The sequence below is a fragment of the Microcebus murinus genome, chromosome 15, assembly GCF_040939455.1.
Source record: "Microcebus murinus isolate Inina chromosome 15, M.murinus_Inina_mat1.0, whole genome shotgun sequence".
NCBI lineage: Eukaryota > Metazoa > Chordata > Mammalia > Primates > Cheirogaleidae > Microcebus > Microcebus murinus.
The window spans coordinates 4,018,336-4,043,754 of NC_134118.1; the positions used below are offsets into that span (position 1 = coordinate 4,018,336).

The 25,419-nt window shown below is 46.8% G+C and overlaps 1 protein-coding gene and 1 long non-coding RNA gene across 4 annotated transcripts; one reads left to right on the forward strand and one right to left on the reverse strand.

The window, feature by feature from the left end:
* Positions 1-4,368: 4,368 nt before the first annotated feature.
* LOC142876390 (uncharacterized) lies at positions 4,369-5,423 on the reverse strand. The gene is made up of 2 exons (XR_012923289.1): positions 5,306-5,423; positions 4,369-4,650 (listed from the first exon to the last, which is right to left on the reverse strand). It is a non-coding gene; the product is annotated as an uncharacterized LOC142876390 (long non-coding RNA).
* A 6-nt stretch (positions 5,424-5,429) lies between these two features.
* FAM50B (family with sequence similarity 50 member B) lies at positions 5,430-21,155 on the forward strand. Of its 3 annotated transcripts, XM_076010763.1 has the most exons (4): positions 5,430-5,582; positions 7,047-7,271; positions 17,840-18,043; positions 19,985-21,155. In XM_076010763.1, the coding sequence occupies exon 4, from the start codon at positions 20,000-20,002 to the stop codon at positions 20,978-20,980; it is 981 nt and encodes a 326-aa protein (XP_075866878.1). In that variant the 5' UTR covers positions 5,430-5,582; positions 7,047-7,271; positions 17,840-18,043; positions 19,985-19,999; the 3' UTR covers positions 20,981-21,155. The 3 variants fall into 3 exon arrangements, with proteins under 3 accessions (XP_075866878.1, XP_075866879.1, XP_012623855.1); XM_076010764.1 differs by lacking the exon at positions 17,840-18,043 and having other exon boundaries at positions 7,047-7,207; XM_012768401.3 differs by lacking the exons at positions 7,047-7,271; positions 17,840-18,043.
* Positions 21,156-25,419: the final 4,264 nt, after the last annotated feature.

Here is a 25,419-nt window from a genome sequence, read left to right on the forward strand (position 1 = left end):
GGACCCATCTGAAAGGCTGCACTGTGACCGAGGCAGACCAGGTCCCAACCAAAGGCCCAGCGAGGCTGGTGGCAGGCCCTTGCGTGGGTCCGCTCTGGCCACCACGTGCTGGAGGGGGAGGCTGTCCTGAAAGCAGGTCCGGCAGAGCAGGAACGTAGACAGCAACCTGCGGTCGCTCCCAGGGACTCTCCGTTGCAACCTTTCCCCATGTGTCTGTGCCTGGGCATGTGACCATCCCTGCTCTGAGTAAGCGTGCTGACAGGACAGGGAAAGTCTAACAAAGAATGTGGACACGTGACTTTGAAACTAAAACACCAATGACTGTAAATATGAGGGTGGGGCAGAGGCAGGAGCTCTGCACATACTCAGCTACCTTGAAGGTGTTCTTACCCACTCACAAACTCTTATTGCTAAATTCGTGGAACACTTGCTATGTGATGGCTCAGCTCTAAGGGTTTTGCTTGCACTAACTCATCTCATCTTCATAGCAACCCTGGGAAGTAGAGACAATTGTTGTTGCCCTTTTATACATACAGAATCTCGCCTAAGGGCAGACAGCTAGCAAACACCGGCTAGCAAATACCGGCTAGCAAACACTGGAGCCCGGACTCATGGTGAGGGTTCTCGACACCTGTGGACATATGTGTACCTTGTGATGTAGGAATACAATATTGTCATAAGCATATCAGTTATTAAAATATTTGTACATATTTCAGAACTAGCCTATATATTTTAGTATGATAATATTTGACATAATCGAGATGTGACATTTATGCTTATTAGAGCCACACGGATACGATATGGAAATATACAACTCAATACATACACAATCTAACCATGCCTGCATGCATGCAAATATTACTATTTAACACTCCTGGATCGTCTGTATCCAGGCTGAGATCTGCATCTCTGCTTGGTTCCAGAACAGGCCTCTGTAACTACAGATTTTGTCGGGTCAGGTCACATACTGGTCCTCTGGGGCTGTGATGTTACTTTGACTAAGTAATGCTAAATGTTTTCTATTAATAAAAATGTTGGTTAGGCCAGGCTTGCATTTGCCCACATTGGCTTCTCTGCATCTTCTTTAGATAATGCAGATTCTTTTTGGAAAAGGTTGTGATAATTCAATTCTGATTCTCCCAGCACTTGTCTAACTCAGGGGAAGAGGTGTTTATTGGCCTGCAGGCCTGGAGGCCTGAAATAAGCAGTAGCTTATTTCAATTAAAGTACTATGAGGTCCCCACCTCAGTGGCCAATTAGCCTAAGGAATATGGAACCCTGAGTTCCACCTTCCCATTTTATCTGCCTCTCTAACAGCTGTTCCCCATTCTCTCAGGGAAGCAAGCTGTGTTTAATTTTGACTTTGAGAAGCTGCAAATCACGAGTGTATCATTTGTGCTTATTTTTTAATTATGGTAAAATAAACATAAAATTTACCATCTTAACCATATTTAAGTAAACAGATCAGTGCCATTAAGTTCATTCCCATTGTTGTGCAACCATTGCCACATCCATTTCCAGAGCTTTCTCATCTTCCCAAACTGAAACTCTGTCCCCATTAAACAACTCCCCATTCCCCTTCCCCAGCCCTGGCCACCACCATTCTACTCTCTGTCTCCACGAATTGGACTACTCTAGGCACCTCGTAAGTGGGATCAAACAACATTTGCCCTTTTGTGACTGGCTTATTCACTTAGCATAATGCCTTCCAGGTTCATCCATGTTGTCGCATGAGCCAGAATTTCTTTCCTTTTTAAGGCTGACTCATATTCAGGCTGACTGTGTATGTATACACCACATTTTGTTTATCCACTTATCTGCTGATAGACACTTGGGTTGCTTCTGCCTTTTGGCTATTGTGAATAGTGCGGATGTGATCATGGATGTACAAATATCTATTTAGTCTTTGCTTTCAATTATTTGGGGTATATACCTAGAAGTGGAATTGCTGGAATCATACAGTAGTTCATTTTTTAATTTTTAGGAACCACCATACTATTGTATTTTTTACAGAGCTACAGAGGATGGGCAACTCTGTGGCTAAATCTAAAAGATCATAATAAACTTAGGTTTATGGAAAATTTGAAGTAATTCATTGAAGGGGTTGCAGTTTTGCTTTTTCTTTCTCATTTACCCATTTATTTGAGTTTTACAAACTTCTTTCTCTTTAAGGATCAGTCAAAATAATCTACTATTACTAGCATATAGACAGTATTATATGATAATGTAAAATACATAACAGGAGAGGCAAGCTGTATGAGATGTGCTGTTTAAGGAAGATTTGAAACAGTGAAGATTATTGCTTGGCTGTCCTGGGCATCTGTTCACTCACCTGCACTGTAGTCTTCCACTTTTACAACAAACATGAAGCCCTTTGCCGTTCGCACGGGACAGTGAAGCATCACATGTTCTGTAGGTGTCTGGACCCTGGTCTCACGACTCTAACCCACACTGTGCCCACGCCAGCAATCCAGGGATTAGGCAGTAATGCAGCTGAGTGTGAAGGCTGGCACGGGCCGGCAAGGCCCACAGAGACCCAAAGATCCCAGACCCTGAGGCCAACCACTCTTCCTTTCTGGCCACCTGTTGCCCTGTGGGAATGCAGGCCCAGTTTTCCAGGTCTTTCTAATTTCCAGGAAAAGCAAGAAATCTGGATTTTAATGTGAAATCTCCTAGTTGTTAAGTGCTAGCCACTTATTCAGAAAAAAGTTTTAAAACATTTCACAGGCCAAATGAAAGCTCACTCGCAGGCACATGCAGCCTGGGGCCATGAGCGTGGACTTCTGCTGCCCTGGAACACAGAGGGCATGCCTGACCAGCACCTTGTTCCCCCAGGGTGTCTATCAAGAGGGAATGAATGAACCAAGAAGTGGAAATACAGGTGAGTCTCCAAGAAGCTAATGAAGCTGTAGCTTCTTGGCCCCTTACTTACCCGGGGCCATGTATTTTATAACTTTTCCAAAGTAAGAAACTTCAACCACAAACTTCAAAGGATGGCAGGTTCTTTCCATTCTGGCCTCCTCCTGTCCGGGCGGGACTGAACTGGCGGAGGATGTTCTTGGGGAACCGCAGAGGGGAAGCTGAGTGGAGGAAGCATTTAGTCTGAGAGGAGAGGGGTGTGTTTTCGTGGTTAGGACAAGTAGCGTAGCGCCTCGGGCCACAGCAAGACTGCTCTGCTTTGACCCTTGTCTGATACTGAGTGAAAAGATTCTGGGGCCAAATGATTGCACCCATCCAGAGCCCAAGCCTCACATTCTGCACCGCACTTGGGATCCTGGAATTTCCCGCCTGGCACCTGGACCTGCTTCCCAGGCCAGCCTGAGACCGAGGGTGACTGTGACCAAGCCCGCCAGGCTCGACCTGCGTTGCGTCCTTTTGGTCCTTATTTAGTGGATCTGAAGACTCCCGCTATCAACTATCCAAACAGCACGTCACTAACCCCACCAGCTACATCTGTCTGCAGGTCATTATAATGGCGGGTGCTTAAAGTTGTTTATCAGGAACCAGGGGGCAGCTCTTGTCTGGTTCCTGCAGCTAGAGAGCCCAGCGCTCCAGCTGGGCCTGCGCGAATGCCCAGCGATAACCTTTGGACTTCAGAGGACCAAGAACCCCTCCCTCGGACCACGCTACTACTGCCATTTCTGAGCACGGGCCTGGTGAAGAAGCCGTGTCGCTCGCTCGGTGACACTTGCTCAGAACCCATTACCTCACCTTTCCTACACCTTAGACCACCCTGCTTCTTTATTCCATTAATATTCCTAGGCCCTGCGCTCAGGGAGGTGGATTTGGGACCTGTTCTTCCACCTCCTGGCTTGGGCGGCCTCATGGAAAAACTCCTTCTTCGTTGCAAACCCGCTGTCTCAGCAGTCGGCTTGCTGTGTCCGGGCAGAACGAGCCTGCGGTGACATCATCTGGGGCTGCCTTCCTGAGGACGACAAGCCTCACCGCTGCCGTGTGTGCCCAGGGCCCACGGGCTGGCCGAGAGGTGGCTGTCTGCAGGGAGTGTGGATGTCCCTGGGGCGTGCACATGCCCGAGCCCCACAAGGTGCAAGGACAGGACAGAGCCTACGCTGGGTGACGAGTGCGAGGGGCCAGCCCTGAGGGCAACTCTAAATCCAAGCCTGGCCTCAGGCATTATAAAGCCCTACAATGACCTTCAAGAAAGGAGGAGAGAACATATTTATGTAATGATTCATTAGTGTGATTTAAAATATTTAAAGCCTTTACACATTTAGACATGTCATTTAGACCATTAGTACTCAATCCCAGGGCCCCCCGTATGTTAGGTGTGAACCTGGGTCACGGTTACTTTTGTCCACAGTTGTTCTGGTCACTACTGCTATGTAAATATTGTCCCCAAACTTAGCAGCATAAAACAACCATTTTATTATACCCATGGAATTTGTGGGACAGCAATTCAGACAAGGCACAACTTGACTTCACTTCAAAATGCCTGGGAAGTTGGGAAGATGCACGGTGGGTGGGGTGGCTCAATAGACGGGGCTGGAGTCAGACGGAGGCCCCACTCACAGTCTGGTGGCTGATGCTGGCTGCCAGTTGGGATCTTAGCTGGGGCCACCACCTGTAGCCCCTAAACATGGCCCAGGCTTCCTGCAAGGACAGAGGCTGCAGAGAAGTTGGACTTCTGACCTGCTGGGTCAAGATGCAGAGGCAAGTATGTCAGAGAACAAAGTGGTAACGGCAGCACCTTTTGTGACCTTCTGTTCATTCCAACCAAGCCACAATCCCACCCAGATTCAAGGGTAGGAGATGTAGACGCCACCTCTCAATGGGAGGAGTAGCAAAGCATTTGGGGGGGCTGTGTTTTAAAACCACCACACAGTTTAAGAGTATTAGCCATCCTGGTGTTGGAATGGCTTCTAGGACTCTATCTAACGGCAATACAAAGAGCATTGTAAGGACATTTGAAATCCCCTAAACTTTTAGAGCTTATGTATGGAAGAAACTTAGTAGAGGTTTTCCCCATATTTGACAAAAATTCTAAAATTCATATCATTATCCGTCCTGAGTAAGTTTTAGTCATAAATATTTAAAGCTGAAAGTTTTCTAAAATATTCATAACAAAAGATGATTTTTTCATCAACCATACTAGAGGAAAGACTGAATTTAATTTTTCTATTCTCTCTATAGAAAGTATTATAACAGTGTTATGGCATGGAGAGGTGATAAAGAAGATACTCCTCAAAAAGTGCAGGTGTTCCAGACTATTGTGTCATCCTATGAGCATCTTTGATAATACTCTAGACACAAAGCAGTAATTAATCTCAATGAACGAAAGACCAACACGAGCAAGAGCAGTCCAGGAAAACCTCAAGGCAGATGAGGGAGAGACGGGATTTCTGCAGGTAGAAGGAGAATGAGGCCTGGGGCAGGGCTGGGTCAACTGGTCAACCCACACTGTCAGTTACACCCACCGTTAGTTCTGAGTGGCTCGATCTCCACGCTGATTGGTCAGTGCCTCCCATAGCAGTTGGAAAATGTTTTGCATATCATCCCTGCCTAGAGTGAACAATATTAGCAAAGACACCAGAAAGAAATAATCTTGGCCTGTTTATCAAACGGTAAGGAAATGAGACTGGCTTAAGTCTGGCTGGGACGGTGACAGGAAATACAGCTGTTTGACTGTAGTGAAACCAATGGTGAATGATGTTGAAAGTCAGCAAAGGAATTTTGTACGTAATCCTGAAAGTAGCAGGGAATGATGAACGTTTTCAGTAAAATAATGACCAAATTTCTATTGTATTTTAGGAAGATTACTACAGTAGTTGAATGAGGAGAAAGTAGGAAGACCTTTTTAGGAGGTGGCTGTAACATTCCATACATGAACCCTCAGAGGTGAACTAGGTAGACAGGAATGTGGGCTCATGTGTGTGTCACTTCCCTCGAGTTTTGTATCATTAGCTTATGATGGATCTTGCAAGGACGACCTCTCCTGCCGCACTTGAAATCCTCTCGTCCCCTCCTTCCAGCCACTGCTGCAGAGAGCAGGTCTACCCCACCAGCTGCACGCTGGGCAGCCTGAGAATGCCTCCTGTCGCCAGGGGATGTCCAGCTTCTCTGATGCAGTGGCTGGCTCGGAGGCCCCAGGCAACCTGGGGGACACTCACACCCACCAAGACATGTGGTCCGTTAACACCCCAGTGAGCAACCGCCAACCTGGCAATGGGAGCTCTGGGGTATGAGCTTCCCCTGTCCTCCCACGGTTCTTCAGAGAGCTTCAGTGGTTCCTGTGGGGTCAAGCGGTCGCCTATAGACACGGCTGCCTAGACTGTGCCGCTTTCCTCCCCAGCCTGCCACCTCATCACTCCCCAGTGACCCTCTTTCCTACTCCCTGTGACCACATCGCAGATAAATTGCCCATGCAGAAGCTTGGTCCTACACTCGTCTTTGGAGGAACACAGGCTAAGACAGAACAGGATCCTCCAATTCTTTTGAAGCCACCATGGTGGAATCTCACATAACGTTCTGCCCCCATCGAGGGCACTGAATTCTCATGACTCACCTTTATGTTCAATAGATAATTTCTCTTTTTGACCTTTTAACTTTTAAAAATGAATTTGCAGAACTGATATAGTCTCATATACTCAGCAGTGGTTTTAAGCCTATGGGGGAGGTAAGTTAGAATACTGAAAAGAGCAGAGAATTTAGACTCATAAGATCTAGATTTGAGCCTTACTACCTACTAAGTGAATGGCCAAGGACAAATCATCCAACTCTGCGAGACTTTAGTGTCTGTCCCCAAGTGTAAAATAGGGACATTCGTAGCCACCTACGAACCTTCACAGGGTTCTTATAAACATCAAACAGGACCACACACGTGTGCCGAGCATTTGCTATTTTGAGCGCTCAGCTCCTGCTCTCCCTTCCTCTTGGTTATATGACCCTAATATTTGTTTGGATTAATGTTCACCTTTCCCCAGTGCACCCCGTGTTTCACCACCCCACCGTCATCTCCAGCTTCAGGGTAGTCCCTGGTTCACTTAATAGAAAGGGACTATTTGCCGTTTTCCTGGCCATGATGATAGAAAGAAAGCAAGGAGAAGTTTGTGGGGGTAGCTGAGAAGGAACTCCATCACTCTTCCTGAGAGAACAATCAAAGGAGACAGCACGTGGCGCCTGGACTGCTAGAAATCACTTTGTGGCCCTAAGGAGCGTCAGCCTAGAGGAGAAGCAGAAAGGAGAGCTGGTGAGTTTGACCCAGGAGCCAGGTCACAACCAAAGCTTGCAGGATCTCTGTCCTTTTCAGATAAGTGAGTTATTAAATATTAATTAAATTAAATTAGATTAAATATTTGACTTAAGCCCATATGAGTCAGGCTTTCTCTTATCTGGGGCAGAGAGACTCCCAACTGATAGAGCATACAAACGAGCTTTGTAACTTGCAAGTCACTATAAAAACATTTGCTTCTATTATTCTTACTACTACTAATTAGCAATAATTACCTATGGTCCATGGACCAGATTGAGAAAATTCCTAAGCTTTTATTTTCATTTAGTACCTTCTTTTGGAAAACATTTAGATGCCTGCCTTGCAGTATGTTCAGGACTGTGTCCCGACAAGAATAATTATATATGTTCAAAGAAACAGGCATTTGAAAACCTGTAAAACTGAGTGAGTTTTAAAATATAAAACCCGCAAGTCATAAAAGTAAAGGTGGTCGAATTTGGCTAGATAAAAATAAAAATACAAAAACTGCTATGTAGTGAAACAAAACCCAGCTGTGCCATAAACAAAGCTAAAATATAAGTAAAAAACCAGGGGAAACGTTTGGAACTTATATGACAGATTAATGGTTGATATTCTCAATATATAAATAGTTCTTATAAATCAATAAGAAAAGAATAAATCTTAATAGAAAAATAGATAAAATATTTGATCATAAAATTCAAATAATGTACGAAAAGATGCTAAACTTATGATCAAAGTCAAGGGTTATCAACTTAAAAAAGGTTACTAATAATTATACACATGAAGTCTCAGACACTGTAAAAATTATCTCTTAGAGAACCATGTATAAAAATGACCATTATAAAGTTAAAAAATAAAAACAAAAGTTAACAGTAGAAAATTGGTAAAATATGTTATGATATATTCTTATATTAAAGTATGTTGGGGCCATTAGAAAGATCAGGTAGGCCTTTACAAGTTACTGTGGAAAGAGGTGTGATATATTCATTGTTCGAGGTTATGAAGCAGTGTACACATTGATCCCGTGTATATTAAAATACATATTAACATATGCATCTACAGTCAGAAAGTAAATTACAACTATAAATAATGGTCATCTCTCAGGTATAGGATTACACAGAGACCATTTAATGTAAAGTTTTTATAAGATTCAAATAGTTCAAAAACATGTTTATTTTAAAATAAATAATTGAATAAGTGAAATTAGAGATAAATCTGAGTTGAGTAATCTGTGACCCCCTTGAAGGGTCACTGGCTTCTGAGTGCCAATGAAGTGCCCAGCAGGTGACAGTCCTGTCATGTTTGGGAAGGTGGAAGGAAGGAAGGAAGAGGGAAGTCGAGGAGGGCTTCCCAGGGAAGGATGAAAGAAGAGAATAACTCCCTCAACCAGAAAACTAGGAATGGAGATATTTCTCAGGGAGCTTTGGGTGGATGTAAGGGAATAATTTCTATGCTCAGTCTCCTGTCCCAAAGCTCTTGTCGAAGGCGTTCAGAATTGGCTCCTTGAGAAGTCTGCGCAGTCGTCTTTGTTACTTTGTCAGGTCCTGGCTGTGAGGACCAGGGGCTGCCTCCGCTCCCTGCACGGCCCAACCAGGGATTACTTGCACCTGATCTCACCCTTCCCTTGCCCTTTGGACTTGGCTTTGGACTAACTTGACAACACGTCAGCCCGACATGAGCAGCTCGAGTCTGGTGTGATCCATGAGCGAATGCCTCTGCCGAGCACCAGCCGAGCTCTCCCACTTCCTCCCCGCCCCCAAAACTGGAGTTTGGAGTCTCTACATAACAAGCCACAGGAGGAATGACACAAACAACCTTTGGGCTCCCTCATTCCAAGCCTTGCAATCAACCTAGATGAGTTACGAGGAAGTTCTCTTGGTTGAACCCTAGCCCTGTGCGACTCAAAAGATCGGAGACGGCAGTCCTGACACCAGGGGCCTCCTGGCCTCACGTGGCGCGATTCCACTCTGCCCCGCACGTCTCTGGCCGCCACGTCTCCAGCTGCGGGATTCCAGGGCTGCAGGGGTTTGTGGACAGTGAATTCTGACACCTTTGCTCTAAATAGAAAATTGAAGATGAAGATGTAACACTGAAAATTTTCACTGTAATACCTAGTGTTGTTGATATCAGTAGTGTCTCAGTGCCACCATATAATCAAACAATGTGATGTGTTCATTCATTCATCAAACATTTATTGAGCATATGCAATATGACAGGCCCTAGAGCAAAAAAAAATGAAACCACACAGCAGTAGCAAGGGGCCATATAACCTAGCAATGATTTTAAGCCTTACATCCTTAGTCAGTTTGGCCCTGCCCACTAGACCCCTGGCCCTTGGTTTTGGCTACCCTTGTGCACAGAATTATGACATCATTGCAAAAACAGTTTACTGAAGACTCTCTTGCAACATTCAATTGCAATCATTGGTAAACCCCGAGAATACAGCAGATGTGGATCACAGTCATGTGGAAGACCTTAGAGAGTTAGGACATGTAAGAAGCTTTCCCTTTACATTTCATCTGCCACTGGAATCTCAGCCTCTTAACATCACTCACAGTAAGTTCTGCCGGGAAGAAAAAGGCACTTCATCTCTTAGACACCTAGACCCAGTTCTAATCCCTGGGATGATTGAGGATAATCCCACTGGCTCAGCGAAGATCCAGCTAGTTAGTTTTGGTTTCAAGGAAAGCACGGCTCTGTGTTAGCAGACTCTTGAACCAGCACGTCTCAGGAACAGTGTGCCTGAGGATGGGCCTTCCTTGTGTCAGAATGGCCACCCGTCCACGTCTTGAGGAAGCGTTTGGCAAAGCCTCAAGTCATGCAACTGTTGGCGTCATGATCACTGACACCACTGACAGCCAGCTATGCTGCAGGTGTGTCTGTCCCGGCCTGGGCCAAGGAGGCTGCGTCTGCTGAGGGACACTGTCCTGAAGCCGAGGAAGAGGACAGACCCAGGCTGTCCCTTTTGTCCTCGCAGTCCCTGAGGTCCCCTTCTGCACTCTGAAGGTAAAATCTTCTGTCTACACTGGAGATTCATATTATCAAGAGAGAAGGTACAGCCTGGTTTTTTAAAAAATCTGGGTGACATACTGGTCACTTAAAATCAAAATGTTGGCTGGTCATTTATGCCTATTATTCCAGCACTTTGGGAGGCCAAAGAGGGAAAATTGCTCGAGGCCAGGAGCTCGAGAGCAGCCTGGGAAACATAGGGAGAGCTCATCTCTATGAAAAAAATTTTTAAAAATCATTTGGGCATAGTGGTGTCCCCCTGTAGTCCTAGCTACTTAGGAGGCTGGGGCAAAAGGAGCGCAGGAATTTCCAGTGAGCTATGATTTTGCCACTACACAGAGCAAGACCCTGTCTCAAAACAACTGAGAAACAAAAATGTTGAAGGAAGTTCAAAATTTAGATGGAAGAGAAATTATACTAAACTTAACATCTTACACAAAAATTAACTCAAAATGGATCATAGACCTAAATGGAAAGTATAAAACTATAAAATCTTTTGAAGCAATCACAGGAGAAATTTTTTGTGATCTTGGGTTATGCAAAGAACTCCCAGATAAGACATCAGAAACATGACTCAAAAATGAGCAGCTTATAAATTGAATGTCATCAAAATCAAACATTTTTGCTTGGCAAAAGATAAGAGAATGAAAAGAGAAGCTACGGCCAGGCGTGGTGGCTCATGCCTGTAATCCTAGCACTCCAGGAGGCCGGGGTGGGAGGATTGCTCGAGGTCAGGAGTTCGAAACGAGCCTGAGCAAGAACAAGACCCCGTCTTTACTATAAATAGAAAGAAATTAATTGGCCAACTAATATATATAGAAAAAATTAGCCGGGCATGGTGGCGCATGCCTATAGTCCCAGCTACTTGGGAGGCTGAGGCAGGAGGATTGCTTGAGCCCAGGAGTTTGAGGTTGCTGTGAGCTAGGCTGATGCCAGGACACTCACACTAGCCTGGGCAACAAAGTGAGTCTCTGTCTCAAAAAAAAAGAGAAGAGAAACTAAACCAGTAGAAATTATTGTAAATCACTACAATGAAAGATGTGTACTCAGAATACAATACAGACTCTCAAAATTCAATAGAAAAACACAAATGGCGCAATTAAAAAGTGAGTAAAAGATGTGAACACTTCACTAAAGATGATATAACATGGCAAGTAAGCACATGAAAAGATGCCCAACGCCATCAACAGCCACTTGGCAAAATGCAAATTAAATCAAAGTGAGATGCTACTACACACTTATTAAGTAGAATGGCTTGATTTTTTAAAATAGATAAATAATAACTCATAATACCAAGTATCTTAGTATCTTAGTCTGTTTTATGTTGCTATAACAGAATAGCTGAGATTGGGTAATTTAGAAAGAACAGAAATTTACTTGTTACAGTTCTGGAGGCTGGGAAGTCCAAGAGCATGGCACTGGCATCTGGTGAGGCCTCTTGCTGCATCCTCACATGGGTGAGATGGGCATGTGAGAGTGAACTAAACTATAATTCATAACAGACCCACTCTTGTGATAACTAACCCACTCCCATGATAACTCATTAATCTGCTACCCAGTAATACATTATTGACCCATAAAAGGACTGATCCACTCATGAGAGCTGAGCCCTCATGGTCCAATCTCCTCCCGAAGGGCCCATCTTTCAACAAAGCTGATTATGCCCAACACATGAACTTTTGGGGGCAACTGGACTGAGTTATACTGCTAAGAATGCAAATCGATACAGTCTCTGTGGAAAACTGGCGGCTTTTATTAAGTTAACTTGCAATCCTATTCATAGGTAGATTAATGAAAACCTGTCCACATTAAAAAACCCTACATGAATATTTATAGCAGCTCTATTTATACTCGTGAAAAAACTGGAAACAACCCAAATATCCTTCAAGGGATCAATGGGTAAGCTGTAGTGCTTCCATACAATGGAACACTACTCAGCAACAAAAATGAATGTGCAACATTGTGGATAAGTCTGAGTAAGTCTGACCTGGGAGTGTGTGGGAGTGCGGTGCACAGTGTCATTATGTGACTTGCTGGGAAAGGCAGAACTACAGGAACGAGAAACAGATCAGCAGTTGCCAGGGACAGAGGTGGGAAGACTGTACTACAGAGGGATAATAGAGGGAGTTCTCTGCTGTGACAGGACTGTTCTGTCTTGATTATAGTGGGAATTACAGGCTTTTATGTGTGTTAAAACTCATAGAATACCCCAAACTCATAGTATACCCCGAAAAGGGTCAATTTTACTAAATTTTAAAAATAAAAACAAAACACTTTGCAAAAATTATTTGATGTCAGGGCTTGGGCAATGCCTCACACATACTCCCACAGCCATCAGTGAAGCCTCCTCCTGCCCTCGGCCCCAGAAGGTGAAGCATCCACCTAGATGCTGGCATAGCGCTAGCCAGGAAGGAAGGCATTGGCCAAGGGTTTCATCTGAATGAGTGGTGACACAACAGAACATGGCATCTGGCCAAGGCTGGGTGCTCTCACCCCTGGGCCATGGACTGGGACTGGTCCGTGGCCTGTTAGGAGAGGGCCGCACAGCAGGGGTGAGCAGCGGCAGGCGAGCAAGCCAGGCTTCACCTGTGTTTACAGCCGCTCCCCACCCCTCGCATCACGGCATAGGCTCTGCCTCCCAGACCACCGGCAGCGGCGTTGCATCCGCAGAGGAGAGCGAACCCCGCTGTGAACTGTGTGTGAGAGGATCCAGGTTGTGGCTCCTCACAAGAATCCACTGCCTGACGATCCGAGGTGGGGCTGAGGCGGTGATGCCGGCGCTGGGGAGCGGCCGCAATGCAGGTCATCACTAGCAGAGAGGTGAGACCGCACAGTAAATGTAAGGTGCTTGAATCATCCCAAACCATCCCACCACCACCATCCGTGGAAAAATTGTCTCCTGTGAAACCTGTCTTTAGTGCCTAAAATGTTGGGGACTGCTGGTGTGTAACAGGGAGTCTAGGGGCTAACCAGCTGGGGCGCTGCACTTGCCCCCCCCAGTGTGCAGAACCGCGCCCCCAAAGGCTGGACCTCAGCAGGCAGAGCGTCCCACTTTGGAGCATCAGGAAATCAGCCACCGTCCAGGGGGGCTTCTGAAGCTCATGTCAACTAAGATTGACAATAGGGATTTTCCAGCACATGTGTCCCGACCAGAGCCCTGAAATCAAAGTCAAAGATGAGCATGAGTTAGACCTTACCAAAAGGTACAGGCATCCAGGCATTTGTTGAAACTTACATAACTGCACAACAAACACAGCAAACTGTAATATATGCATATTTAACAATAAATTAGAAAAAATCTTTAGGGAAAAGCCTATCTCAAGGTGTCAGTAAGGATAAATTTTAAGCAAATAGTTCATGTTGTTTATTAATATTTATTTGGCCCCAAATTAGAGCAATGGACGGCAAGAATACACACCATGAAGTCGTTCCTTCTTTTGTGAATTGATTTATTACCACAAACAGTGGGACTGCTGACAGGAGCACAAGTCTGCAGAGAGGTCCAGAATGGGGGGTGGGGTAGGTCCAACCTGCCTGGCCCCTCGGCAGTAAGTGCCCTGTTACATGCTGCACTACTGTCCTGTTGTGGGGCCGAGTCTTCCATGTTAACAAGCTGTTTAAAGAGTAAACTCTGACAGTGATGAGCCTGCCGTCACTGTGTCACACACAGTGCTAGGCTCAGATGACACCAAGACTGTCCTGGGGCTAGCAGATGCCTGGAGCGTCGTGAGAGCTCTGGGAAAATTATTAGCCAGTCTGGTTCCCGCGGAGCTTGGGCGCGGGTTTGATCAGAGGCTCCCCGTGCTCCAGGGCAGTGGCTCCCTGGGCGGGCAACCCCGGTGTGGACCGACACGGGCGGGGGGGGGGGGGTCGGGGGGTGGCGGGGGGGCGTATCTCTGCAAAGGGCAGAGTTAAGGGAACAGATTCGTGTAGAGTCCAAAAGTCCAACAGCACATCTGTGTCTGCTGCTTGTTGCGGTGTGGTCAGAGACACCGTAAATAGCACAATGAATATGTCATCATAACACCATAAGGAAGATTTCTTGGTTTAACATGAGAGTCATAGCCAACACCTTGCTGCTTTGTTTTACCTCAGAATCCCCCAAGAGCGCTTAGTTTGTCCCACACCTTTGTCGTTGACCCAAAGTCCACGCTGGGTTCAAATATTTTCTAAAGTATTTTCCTATCTCAGAATTTAATTTCCTGAATTTATTGGACAGTCAGTTCTCATCCACATAAAATGCCAAGAAGCTGGTATCTCAGGGTGATCTCGCGCCACCAGCCTCATTCTCTGTGACTCTTACAGCAGCTATCCCAGGAACAAAAAAAAGCAATCCCAGGTACAGGCTTTCCCCTTGCAAACCCGGTTGTCCCGGGCACGCTGGACTCTGACACCAGCGATGTCCTGACGAGTGCTGAGTGCTGGCTGTGACCAGTGTGACTGTGGCCACCACTGACGCACACAGAGATCCAGCGAAGCGGCAGCTGCCGCTCTGCTACAGGAGTTCTTCACCCTGGGTCACTCCCAGCTGGGAGAAAATGACAGTTTCCAGGCCCTTAACCCATCCCACTATTGTCTCCTTCCCAGGACCTGAACCATTTGCTTTCACAGTTTGGCAAAGGAAGAAGAGAATGGAGGTGTTTAGATATCAATTACCTCCCCTGAGGACAATATCAAAAACAAGAGGAGGGGACTGTCAGAATGCCAGAGCTGGCCTCAGTGCACATTCTTAAATTGCTGCCATGGGCTTTGACTCAGAACAGACTTCTGAGATGTAGAGTGAAAAGCCGCATGCACTGCACTTTAAAAAAAGAAAAGAAAGAAAGAAAAAAGAAGACTCCTTGGAAAAACTGGCCAGTGTCATATTGTAATGCTTTCTACGTGTTTCTCCATAAAATGACACTTTCTCCTTCTGCTTTCCTTTAAGCGGACAGTGGAAAAGGAGAAATTCCTGATTTGTTTAGGATATTTGCTATTCTAGGCAGACATCTGTTTCTTTTTCTCTGACTTTTCCCCATGTAGGCATGAGCTCCTTGACATCCCTCCTTGGCACTTGCTGTCCTGTTCCTCCATTCCCTGGTGACACTTATAAAAGCTGTGTTTCAGGTGATGCTCTGCCACCTTCTCCTTGCACGCGCCCACGGGGCCCCATTTACCGCCAGCCAGCTTGTAGTCATCTTGGCACAGGCAAAAACACCCCATTATTTTATTTTTGAGAAAACCGTAAAGGACAAAAAGATACATTATTTTTTTTTTTTTTTTTTTTTTTTTGAGACAGAGTCTCACTTTATTGCCCAGGCTAGAGTGAGTGCCGTAGCGTCAGTCTAGCTCACAGCAACCTCAAACTCCTGGGCTCAAGCAATCCTCCTGCCTCAGCCTCCCAAGTAGCTGGGACTACAGGCATGCGCCACCATGCCCGGCTAATTTTTTTTTTTTTTGTATATATATATATTAGTTGGCCAATTAATTTCTTTCTATTTATAGTAGAGACGGGGTCTCACTCTTGCTCAGGCTGGTTTCGAACTCCTGACCTCGAGCAATCCGCCCGCCTCGGCCTCCCAGAGAGCTAGGATTACAGGCGTGAGCCACCGCGCCCGGCCAAGATACATTATTAATATTAACTATGACATTTGTCATAAGTTTCTCAAAAATACCTTCTATCAAGTGAAGGAAGTTCCCTTCTAGGTCTAGTTTGCTACTTTTTGAGTTTTGTCTATAGCCATGTTACCAATGTTATCAATGTGATAAATTACACTCGCAGAGATTCTAGTGTTAAATTATCCTGGAGGAAGGCCTATTTTGTCAGTTTATATGTATGGATTAATAAACTGCTGGATTCCATTTGCCAATATTTTATTTGGGCTTTTTGCCATTATATTTATAATTAGGAATGGTGTATGATTTTTTTTTTCTTATCTGGCTTAAATTTTGACAATCACCATAACACTCACTTCTTCACATGACTTGGCCAAACATTTTAAAATATCATAGGGAAAAACTGAATCTTCATCCACTACAATAAAAAGTCAATAGATAAAGTCTAATATTGATTATTCACAGAATAGCAGTATAAGAATTATTAGAAAATAAGAAGGTAAATACCAGAAGAAACATCTGAAGAGACTGAAAATGGTTGGCTCCAGGGAAGAGAACAATAAACTGGAAACTGTTTGCTTTTTTTTTTTTGTGAAAATAATCCTTTTAGTATTACTTTTTAAAGTAAGAATATAAAACCATATTAGAGCCTCTTAAACCATTTTCATCAAACATGCATTACTTGGATAAAAATTAAAGAAACAATTTAGGTCCAGCAAAACTCAGAGACATTTTTGGTGCAGTATCTATTCTGAAATCCATGACATCATCTCTTAGGTTTCATTTCTCCCTTGTTTGGTCTGGAGTTTTTTCCCTAGAGGAACACATATAGAAGTCACAAGTTGTTTGGCCAAGCTTTTCCCTTCTAGTCTATTTTGCATTCCCCTGTCTCTGAAGACGTGAGGGCTCTTCCCCTCCCACCCCATTGTATGCCAAAATATTGGCTGTCTACCAAGCAAATGTTGGAAGACATTTTTTTTAACCCCCCACTAGAAAGCACACAATCATATCAACTCTAAATACCCTTTGGAGGACTTCTGGTCTGGTGACAGAATCCTGTAGCAGTCATGCACTAGTTCTTTTTTGGCGCCTGGTTGATGTGAGATCCCGTGGCTTTGCGTGGACAACGTGGCGGGGTTGGAGGGATCCTTGAGTGGGGAGGCCACCAGGGCACAGCCTACACCCAGTCCGGGCCCACCGTCGGCTGTTTCATTTCAAGGCTGACTCTGGAGAGGACGGTATATCTGGCACTTGCAGGATAATCATTTTAACACAGAATTCAGATTGGTGGAAGGTAACCTGAAAGCCGATCATGGCAAAAGGTGTTTTTCTTGGGTTATTGTTATAGTTGCTCACATTGGAAACTGAGTCTCCATTTTTTCCCTGATAAAATAGTATAAGTTTTAGTTTTGTGGGATTTTTAAAAAAAGAATGTTGCTTTTTTTTTGCATATTTGTTTTACTTTGTGACTAAGCTGGGAGGAGGTTACATTTTCTCTAAATTAAAGTTTGTGCATTTAATTAGCATTTCCAAGTCATCAGAGCAGGCTGCTGCTCCCAATACTCTGCTGTCTTGCTGGTATTGACAAAAAATTTTTTTACAATAGATTGTATCACATTTATTTAATCAATGACTATGATGATTATATAGAAACAAGAAGAATAGTTAAATGGGAAAATGTCATCAAATATCATGCAAAGTTTGATTAAAAGTATTAAATATACACAGATATATGTGCACACAAAATATTAGAAGGAAACTTGCAAACACTAATAATTATGTTACTTCTGTGTTTGATGTTGAGCATACTTTTATTATTTACCTTTCTTTTCAAACTTTTCTGTAATATGCCTATTTCTTCCTTTATGGTAAAACCTATTTAAAAGAAAAATTATAATGTCTGAATTAGGCAAGAACAACTGACACAATCATCCATTTCTTGTAATATTTCAAACTTTTTCATTATTATTATGTCTGTTATGATGATGTGTGATCTTTGATGTTACTATTGTCATTGTTTGGGAGCACCAGAAGCTGTGCCCACAGAAGACAGAAAATTTAATTGAATTACCAAAATGTGACCCAGAGGCAGGAAGTGAGCACAGGCTATTGGAAACGGCACGGGCAGCCTTGCTGGACGCAGCATTGCCAGCGCCTTCCATCTGTAAGAAGCACAGCACCTGGAGTGCAAGAGATTGAGATGCGCCCACATGCTGATGCGGAGCAATAGTGAGAAGGCTTTAATTTAAAAGGGGGGGGCAATTTCCTGGATTAAGGTCAGTGGTGGGGAAGGGGAGAGAAAGGAAAGCCATGGCAGCCGTGTCTGCACTTGATTGTATCTGGAGAGTTATCCAGGTAAACCCCAGGTTTCTAGTTTGCACAACTGGGTGAGTGGCCACACCATGGTACTTTCCTCTTGGCATGCAGTTGCCACTTGTTGTCATCGTACAATTAAGGGCTCCTAGGGAAGGCGTGCTCATGGGCACCACTGCTGTTAGTCAGGGTGAGGGTGAAGGGCTGGCAAACGGCTCACAGCCAGTTTCTGCAAGCGAGGCCCCACTAAGCGCTGGTTGGCAAGTGTTAATAGATACCCTGTCGGGAGAGACGCTCACTAATCCAGAACTTTTCATGTGGAAACATGAACTGCTCTAGCCGCATTGGAGAGCCACAGTGGAAACGAGCATGCTAGAGGCTCACGGTAAAGCAGCTGCTGCACTTCCTTTGACTCGGTTCCCCATAGCTACTTGCGTTTAGAGCCTGAGGCGTGCTGGTGCATGTTCACCTGCTGCCTCTGGTGGGGCTGGGAGGGGGAGAGCATCAGAGATGTGAGGAGACACAGAGGAAGTAGGAAATGATCATCTTGAAGAGCACAGCAGACTTACTGGGGCAGTTTGATAGGATTTCTAGCTAGTTTTGAGTCACCCTTGGAGGTATGAGGTCACGTTTAAAATGAGACCAGCCAGCAACAGTGATGGTGTTTTCTCCAGAAATAGTCAGCTACCTGGTTTCAGGAGCTGGGCTAAACCAGGATTAGTGCTTTTTCAAGGGAGAATGACAGCAGGCAAGGGGCCGAGGGCATTAGGAATCTGTGCACTCCCCCGGAGTAAGGAGGGAATAAGCAAGTGAGGGTGTGATGACAATGGAGAGGCCATGGAGGCTTTGGGTTTGGAGGTCTTGAGCTATAAGAAGATCCTTGGTCTTTGGAGTTCCAGAGTATGTACGTAAATGGAGAGGAAAGATGGTGGTTGAGTCAAAATCTTGAAGACGGGGCGCTTACTGGGAGCAATAAGGACCAGGGTGTGTTGGTGGATGACTGAGTCAGGGCAGGGGAGGAAATTATTGCCAGTGAGAAGGTCAAGGAACTGAGGAGGTCATGGGTCATGGATCATGCCCAGGACACTCAGGATAGCCGTGGATGTAAGGCGGACAAGGAGGGCAGTCGAGCCAGGTGCCAATGATCCTCGAGGCCTTAGGAGAAGGACAAGGAATTGCACAGACGATGCAACAGCAGGGACCGTGTATGGCTGGGTGGCATGAGCTTCACAGGAGCTGGGAGTATAGAAGAAAACTAGCGTTTTTAAAATAGCAGAGACACTCATCCCACCTTCAGACTTTGAGATTCCACAGAGGAAAACATCCTCTACTTTAGAGAGCTACGGGAGAATTCACAGGACGGCTGGCTGCAATTTAGGACCAGAAAGTAAAGGAAGCGTCCAAGAGCTGGCTGATGAGGCCCGTGTGCCAGGGGGCACAGTGGGAGGGTTTGGGGCGGCAGAGGGTGGGGGCAGGCTGAGCAAGAGGACCTCTGGAGTTTACGGGGAGGCCGCCAGCTGATGGAGCTACAGGAGGTGAGGCAGGATAGCCCAGTGCTGATGGAGGATGAGTCCAGTAAAAGTACAGGAGGCCTCGCTCTGCTTTGGGTGAAACAGGCCGGCAGTGCTGTGCTTAGTCCTCCCCTGCTGTGTGCAGTCCTCAGAGGCCCTGCCTCCCACGGCAAGCCGGGCTGTGCCTGGTGCCTTAGGTCGGGCACCAGGTGGTACCACGTGTGGGCAGCGCAGGGCGGACATTTCATCTCGGCTGAGAGTCCTATTAGGAGGCGCTGAGCTAGACCATTAATACAGCTCTTATGCGGTCCCCTTCTAACGCCTGTGTCTGTCCCCACCGCTACAGAAGCCACCAGCGACCATGGCGCAGTACAAGGGCACCATGCGCGAGGCCGGCCGGGCCATGCACCTGATCAAGAAGCGCGAGAAGCAGAAGGAGCAGATGCAGGTGCTGCGCCAGCGCATCGCCGAGGAGACCATCCTGAAGTCCAAGGTGGACAAGAAGTTCTCGGCTCACTACGACGCCGTGGAGGCCGAGCTGAAGTCGAGCACGGTGGGCCTGGTGACGCTGAACGACATGAAGGCCAAGCAGGAGGCGCTGCTGCGCGAGCGCGAGAGGCAGCTGGCCACGCGCGCGCAGCTGGAGGAGCGCCGGCTGCAGCTCGAGATGCTCCGGGACGAGGAGCGCAGGCGCGAGCGCAAGCGCAAGATCTCCTGTCTGTCCTTCTCGCTGGATGACAACGATGACCAGGGCGGCGCGGCTGGGGCCGGCAAGAGCCAGAGAAACCTGGGCAAGAACCCCGACGTGGACACCAGCTTCCTGCCGGACCGCGACCGCGAGGAGGCGGAGAACCGGCTCCGGGAGGAGCTGCGCAGGCAGTGGGAGGCCAAGCGCGAGAAGGTGAAGGCCGAGGAGGTGGAGATCACCTTCAGCTACTGGGACGGCTCGGGCCACCGGCGCACGGCGCGCATGAGCAAGGGCAGCACGGTGCAGCAGTTCCTGAGGACGGCGCTGCAGGGGCTGCGCAAGGACTTCCCCGAGCTGCGCTCGGCCGGCGTGGAGCAGCTCATGTACATCAAGGAGGACCTCATCCTGCCGCACTACCACACCTTCTACGACTTCATCGTGGCCAAGGCCCGGGGCAAGAGCGGGCCGCTGTTCAGCTTCGACGTGCACGACGACGTGCGGCTGCTTAGCGACGCCACCATGGAGAAGGACGAGTCGCACGCGGGCAAGGTGGTGCTGAGGAGCTGGTTCGAGAAGAACAAGCACATCTTCCCCGCCAGCCGCTGGGAGCCCTACGACCCCGAGAAGAAGTGGGACAAGTACACCATCCGCTGACGCCCGCCGCGCCGCCCCACGCCCTCCGCCCTCGCCGGCGGTGACTCGCCAGAACAGGAAACGGGCGGGGGCAGTACCCAGGCATCTGTGCCCTGTCCTTTCTAACTTAACTCGGTGACCCCCATTTCTTTCCTGCAATCTAATAAAGACAGCCGGCTTGCACCGTCCGAGTCCATTGCTAACGCTGTAAGTGTGGGTGCTTGGTCGCGCCAGCGTTGCTGCGCGGATGCGCTGACTCGCTCTGCTGAGCTGCGGTGAAGCCGCGACCGGCTGGCAGCGGGACGGAAACCAGAATGGGGGCACATCTTTGACCTAGTGGTTACGATCACAGACGTTGGGGCCAGACTGAGTTTGGCTCTTCCCGGCTCAGCTTCCTGCTTGCTGTGTGGTTGGGGACCAGCTTATTAGCCCTGTGCCTCAGCTTCCTCCCTGAGGAAGTCACAGAGCTCCTACTTCACAGAGATGTGAGGATTAAATGAGTTAGTATCTGAAAAGCACTTAGAACTCAATAAATGTCTGCTATTATTATTCTTACAGTCTTGGTTAATTTATAGAAAGGACTTCTGTGATCCAGTTCAGAACCTTCTCAGGGCAAAGGTGGACCTGCAGGCCCCGGCCTGCATATGTGGGGGAGCAGCCCCACCTCCATGTTCCCTGGCTGGGTTGTTTGGCCCTGGAGGTTGGGAGGACAGAAAGCTAGCAGGTGTCGCCTACAGGATCAGTGTTACTGATTTTCCTTTTGCAGAAAGCTCCAATGTGGCTTCACATGGCACTTTTACAGATCTCATCTTCATTTGAAAATGTGTATATTGTATTCACTATGTATACTTTGTGTTTTAAAAAAATATTGATTTTAGGCCGGGCGCTGTGGCTCACGCCTGTAATCCTAGCTCTTGGGAGGCCGAGGCGGGTGGATTGCTCAAGGTCAGGAGTTCAAAACCAGCCTGAGCAAGAGCGAGACCCCGTCTCTACTATAAACAGAAAGAAATTAATTGGCCAACTGATATATATATATAAAAAATTAGCCGGGCATAGTGGCACATGCCTGTAGTCCCAGCTACTCGGGAGGCTGAGGCAGAAGGATCACTGGAGCCCAGGAGTTTGAGGTTGCTGTGAGCTAGGCTGACGCCACGGCACTCACTCTAGCCTGGACAACAAAGTGAGACTCTGTCTCAAAAAAAAAAAAAAAAAATATTGATTTTGAAAAATATTGTGCTAAAATATCACTTATCTTGATTACTGAGTTTTGGGATGCCATCTTCCCCTTAACCTTAACATCCAAGGAAGGTTCCTCACTCACCTTACTTCAGTCCTGGCCCTGACGGTAGGAGGGACACTTCTTCAAGTCCTTGCCTCAGCCCTTAAACAAGAACTTCCACCAGATCATTGGCCCTCTAGGGCTGTGGGTCCCCACCCCTGCTGTCCTTTAGGGTCATCAGGGAAGCTTTTAAACCTCCCAATTCCCAGGCCACACCCAGAGCCAGATCTCAAGGGGCGGGATGTAGTGTCAGTATGTTGGAAGCTCCTCACGCATTGGATGTGCAGTCAGATTGGAGAACAAATGCTCTAGGGTTGCCTTCTCTGCACCTCTGACTAACGCCTCCGCCTGAGTTTCCATGCAACAAGCATTTGAGCCAGGGCCCAGGAGAGGCTTTTGGCTCTGAATCGCTGCAATGAGTGTCAAGTAGGGCCTTCTTACCCAAAGTGAGACCCCTGGGCCAGCGGCATCAGCACTTGAAAGACTGTTAGAAAAACAGAATCCCAGGCCCACCTCAGACCTTCTGAACTGGAACGTGTGACCAACAAGGTCCTCAGGTGATTCACATGCACACTAAGGTTTAAGGAGCCTCTGGCTGGCTAGATGTCTGCCTGCACTTCCAACACAGCAGCTCAGGACCTAAACTTGGGTGCAGTTAACAGTAAAATGCCACCTGTTTGGTTACATGCTCAAGCCATATTCTCCAATCCAGTTTTAATGTAGAAGTTGGTATGCTGACCACAGTCTAACTCCTGCATCTGTTCCTTAATTGCCTTGATATTACTTACACTTAGGTTCCACTGCACATCACAAAAAAACCAAAGTAACTGTGGCTTAAACAAGCCTATTTTTCTGTATCATAAACATCTAGAGGTAAGTCTGCCACAGCATCAAGGACCCAGGCTGCTTCTTTCTTGCTATTTCATCCTATGTGGCTTTCATATGCATGGTTAACCTCATAATCTAAGATGGCAGCCTCAGCTCTAACCATCACATCCAGGAAGCAGAAAGAAGGTAAAGGGAGAAAGAAAGTTCAAAAGGTTTTAAACAACTATCTCTTAAGAAGGAGTCCTGTAAACCGGTAAACAATATCTTGGTTTAGATCCCATTTGCCAGAACTTGGTTACCTGGCCACACCTAGCTGCAAGGGAAGCTGAAAGATGTAGTCTTAATTCTGAGAAGCCAAGTTCTATTACTATGGGGAAAAAAATGGAGAGCAGAACTTCAGAGATAAATAGTTTTTTAAATAGTCCATCCTTTTTGCCACCAAAAGACCCAGTGTAGCCTTCCCCTACACTTAGCACACTCAACCCTAATGCAAACAAAACCATAACAAGTTCCCCAGTAGTTACTTCTATTACAGCTCGTGTCGGTCTCTGGGTGACGCACAGGCCTCTCCTTCAAGTCTGGGTGTGGCTCTTTTTCACCCAGCTACTTACATACTAAAGGACAAGTAATCTGCCCTCTCACATACCTAATATGCAATGGTGGAACAAATAAATAAAATCTTTACAGAAAGGGAATGCAAAACACCAGCAACAGCCACCTTTCTGGCCATTATCAAATCCTACTGGGAGGTATCGCGGAGACTGTCTGCCTTGGAGGCATCCCCGCACCTGAAGCCCTGGGTCCACTGTCTAGGAAGAACGCCCTCGCCCCTCGCCTGCATGCCCCCTGCCGTTGTCTTCCTGGTTTTCCAAGACCATGCCCAAGCCCCATGTGGCAGGGCAAGGGCTGCTGGTCTTGTGCGGCCTGCTCCCTGCTGATGCAGATTTGGCGACCAGAGATTGCTTTAGTAGATTTTTCAGGCTAGGCTAGCAGTGTTTTTGGCAATTCAATCTCCTCAAAAGATTAGATGGCTTTCAGTTAGTTCTGTGTGCAATTAATCCCACCCAAAGTTATTTTCTAGACATGGTGTTTGAGTATGAAACTGTGGTCTTTCCTTACATTACCCCATTAATTCCTCTCCAGCTTAATGTCCACCCAGGATCAATCTTACCTCTTGCTAATGTTGTAGCTTTGACGCCACTAATGGAAACTTCAGTTGGTCATAGTGAAGCGCTTGGCTTTTTATGCCTCACAGTGGTCCAGACTTGGACTGCGGACTGGGCAGCAGCCTCTCGCGGGGCACGGCTGTCCTCCCATCACTGCCGGCTCGCAGGATAGCTCATGCTCGCAGGCACGTCACTCAGAACTCTGCTGGAAGCAGGACAACAGCCAACACACACCAACCTTCTGAAGTGTTCCCAAGATTTCCCTACTGGCACAGCCATGGCAGGCACACGACCAGCCTTCCGTGCACAGCAGGGACAGTGTGACTGGACGTGCTGCGGGTGACACCCACAGGAAGAGGGTGTCAAGTGCATCCTCAGACTCCCCGCTGTGCCAGATTACCTACTTGATATGCCACGTTTCACCCAGCCGTCATAGCAATATCCCGAGGTTGTTGGCATTACTTTTCTGAAGAAGAAATTGAGTCTCGGAGGGCCTAAGTCATCGGGACAGGGTCACACAATGGTGGAACTGGGATTTTGTGATATAATAAGAACCATTAATATATTTGGTCTTTGTCCTCAGTTCCTGGTACAGAGCTCCTAAACCCCTTGGAATTTCCTGAGTGATAGGAGTATCTTTTTGTATTCACAATGAGCCCCTTCCAATCTCACCTAGGTTTATGCTAATGAGGTGATTTGGGGTAGGGCCCTTAGTTACCTTCAGCATGAGGGTTGCACACCCAAAAGATCAAGTTATTAAAGGGTTGGAACTTCTAGCCCCACCCACTGACTCTGGGAAGGTGAGGGTAGGCAGCTGGAGATTAAACTCTGTAAAAACTCTTGAACAACAAGATTTAATGAGCTTCCGGGTGGTGAAGGCATCCACCGTTGGGGCACTCCAACCCCACGGGGGATAGACGCTCTGTGCTCAGGAGCCTTCCGGACCTTTCCCTGTGTACCTCTTCATCTATGCCCTTTGTAATAGCCTTTAAAATAAACCGGGAAATTTAAGTTCAGTGTTTTCCTGAGTTCTCTGAGCTGCTCTAGGAGCCCCCAATGTATAACCAGCTGGGGCAGTCGGGACTGCACCCTTATCCTGTAGGGTCTGGTGCTGCCTCCAAGCAGGTGGTGTTGGAATTGAACTGAATTGTAGGGTACCCAGCTGGTGTTGGAGAATTAATTAGAAT

Bases quoted from the DNA above. Each gene is read 5' to 3' on its own strand.
- FAM50B (XM_076010763.1), top strand. From the start codon at position 20,000: ATGGCGCAGTACAAGGGCACCATGCGCGAGGCCGGCCGGGCCATGCAC.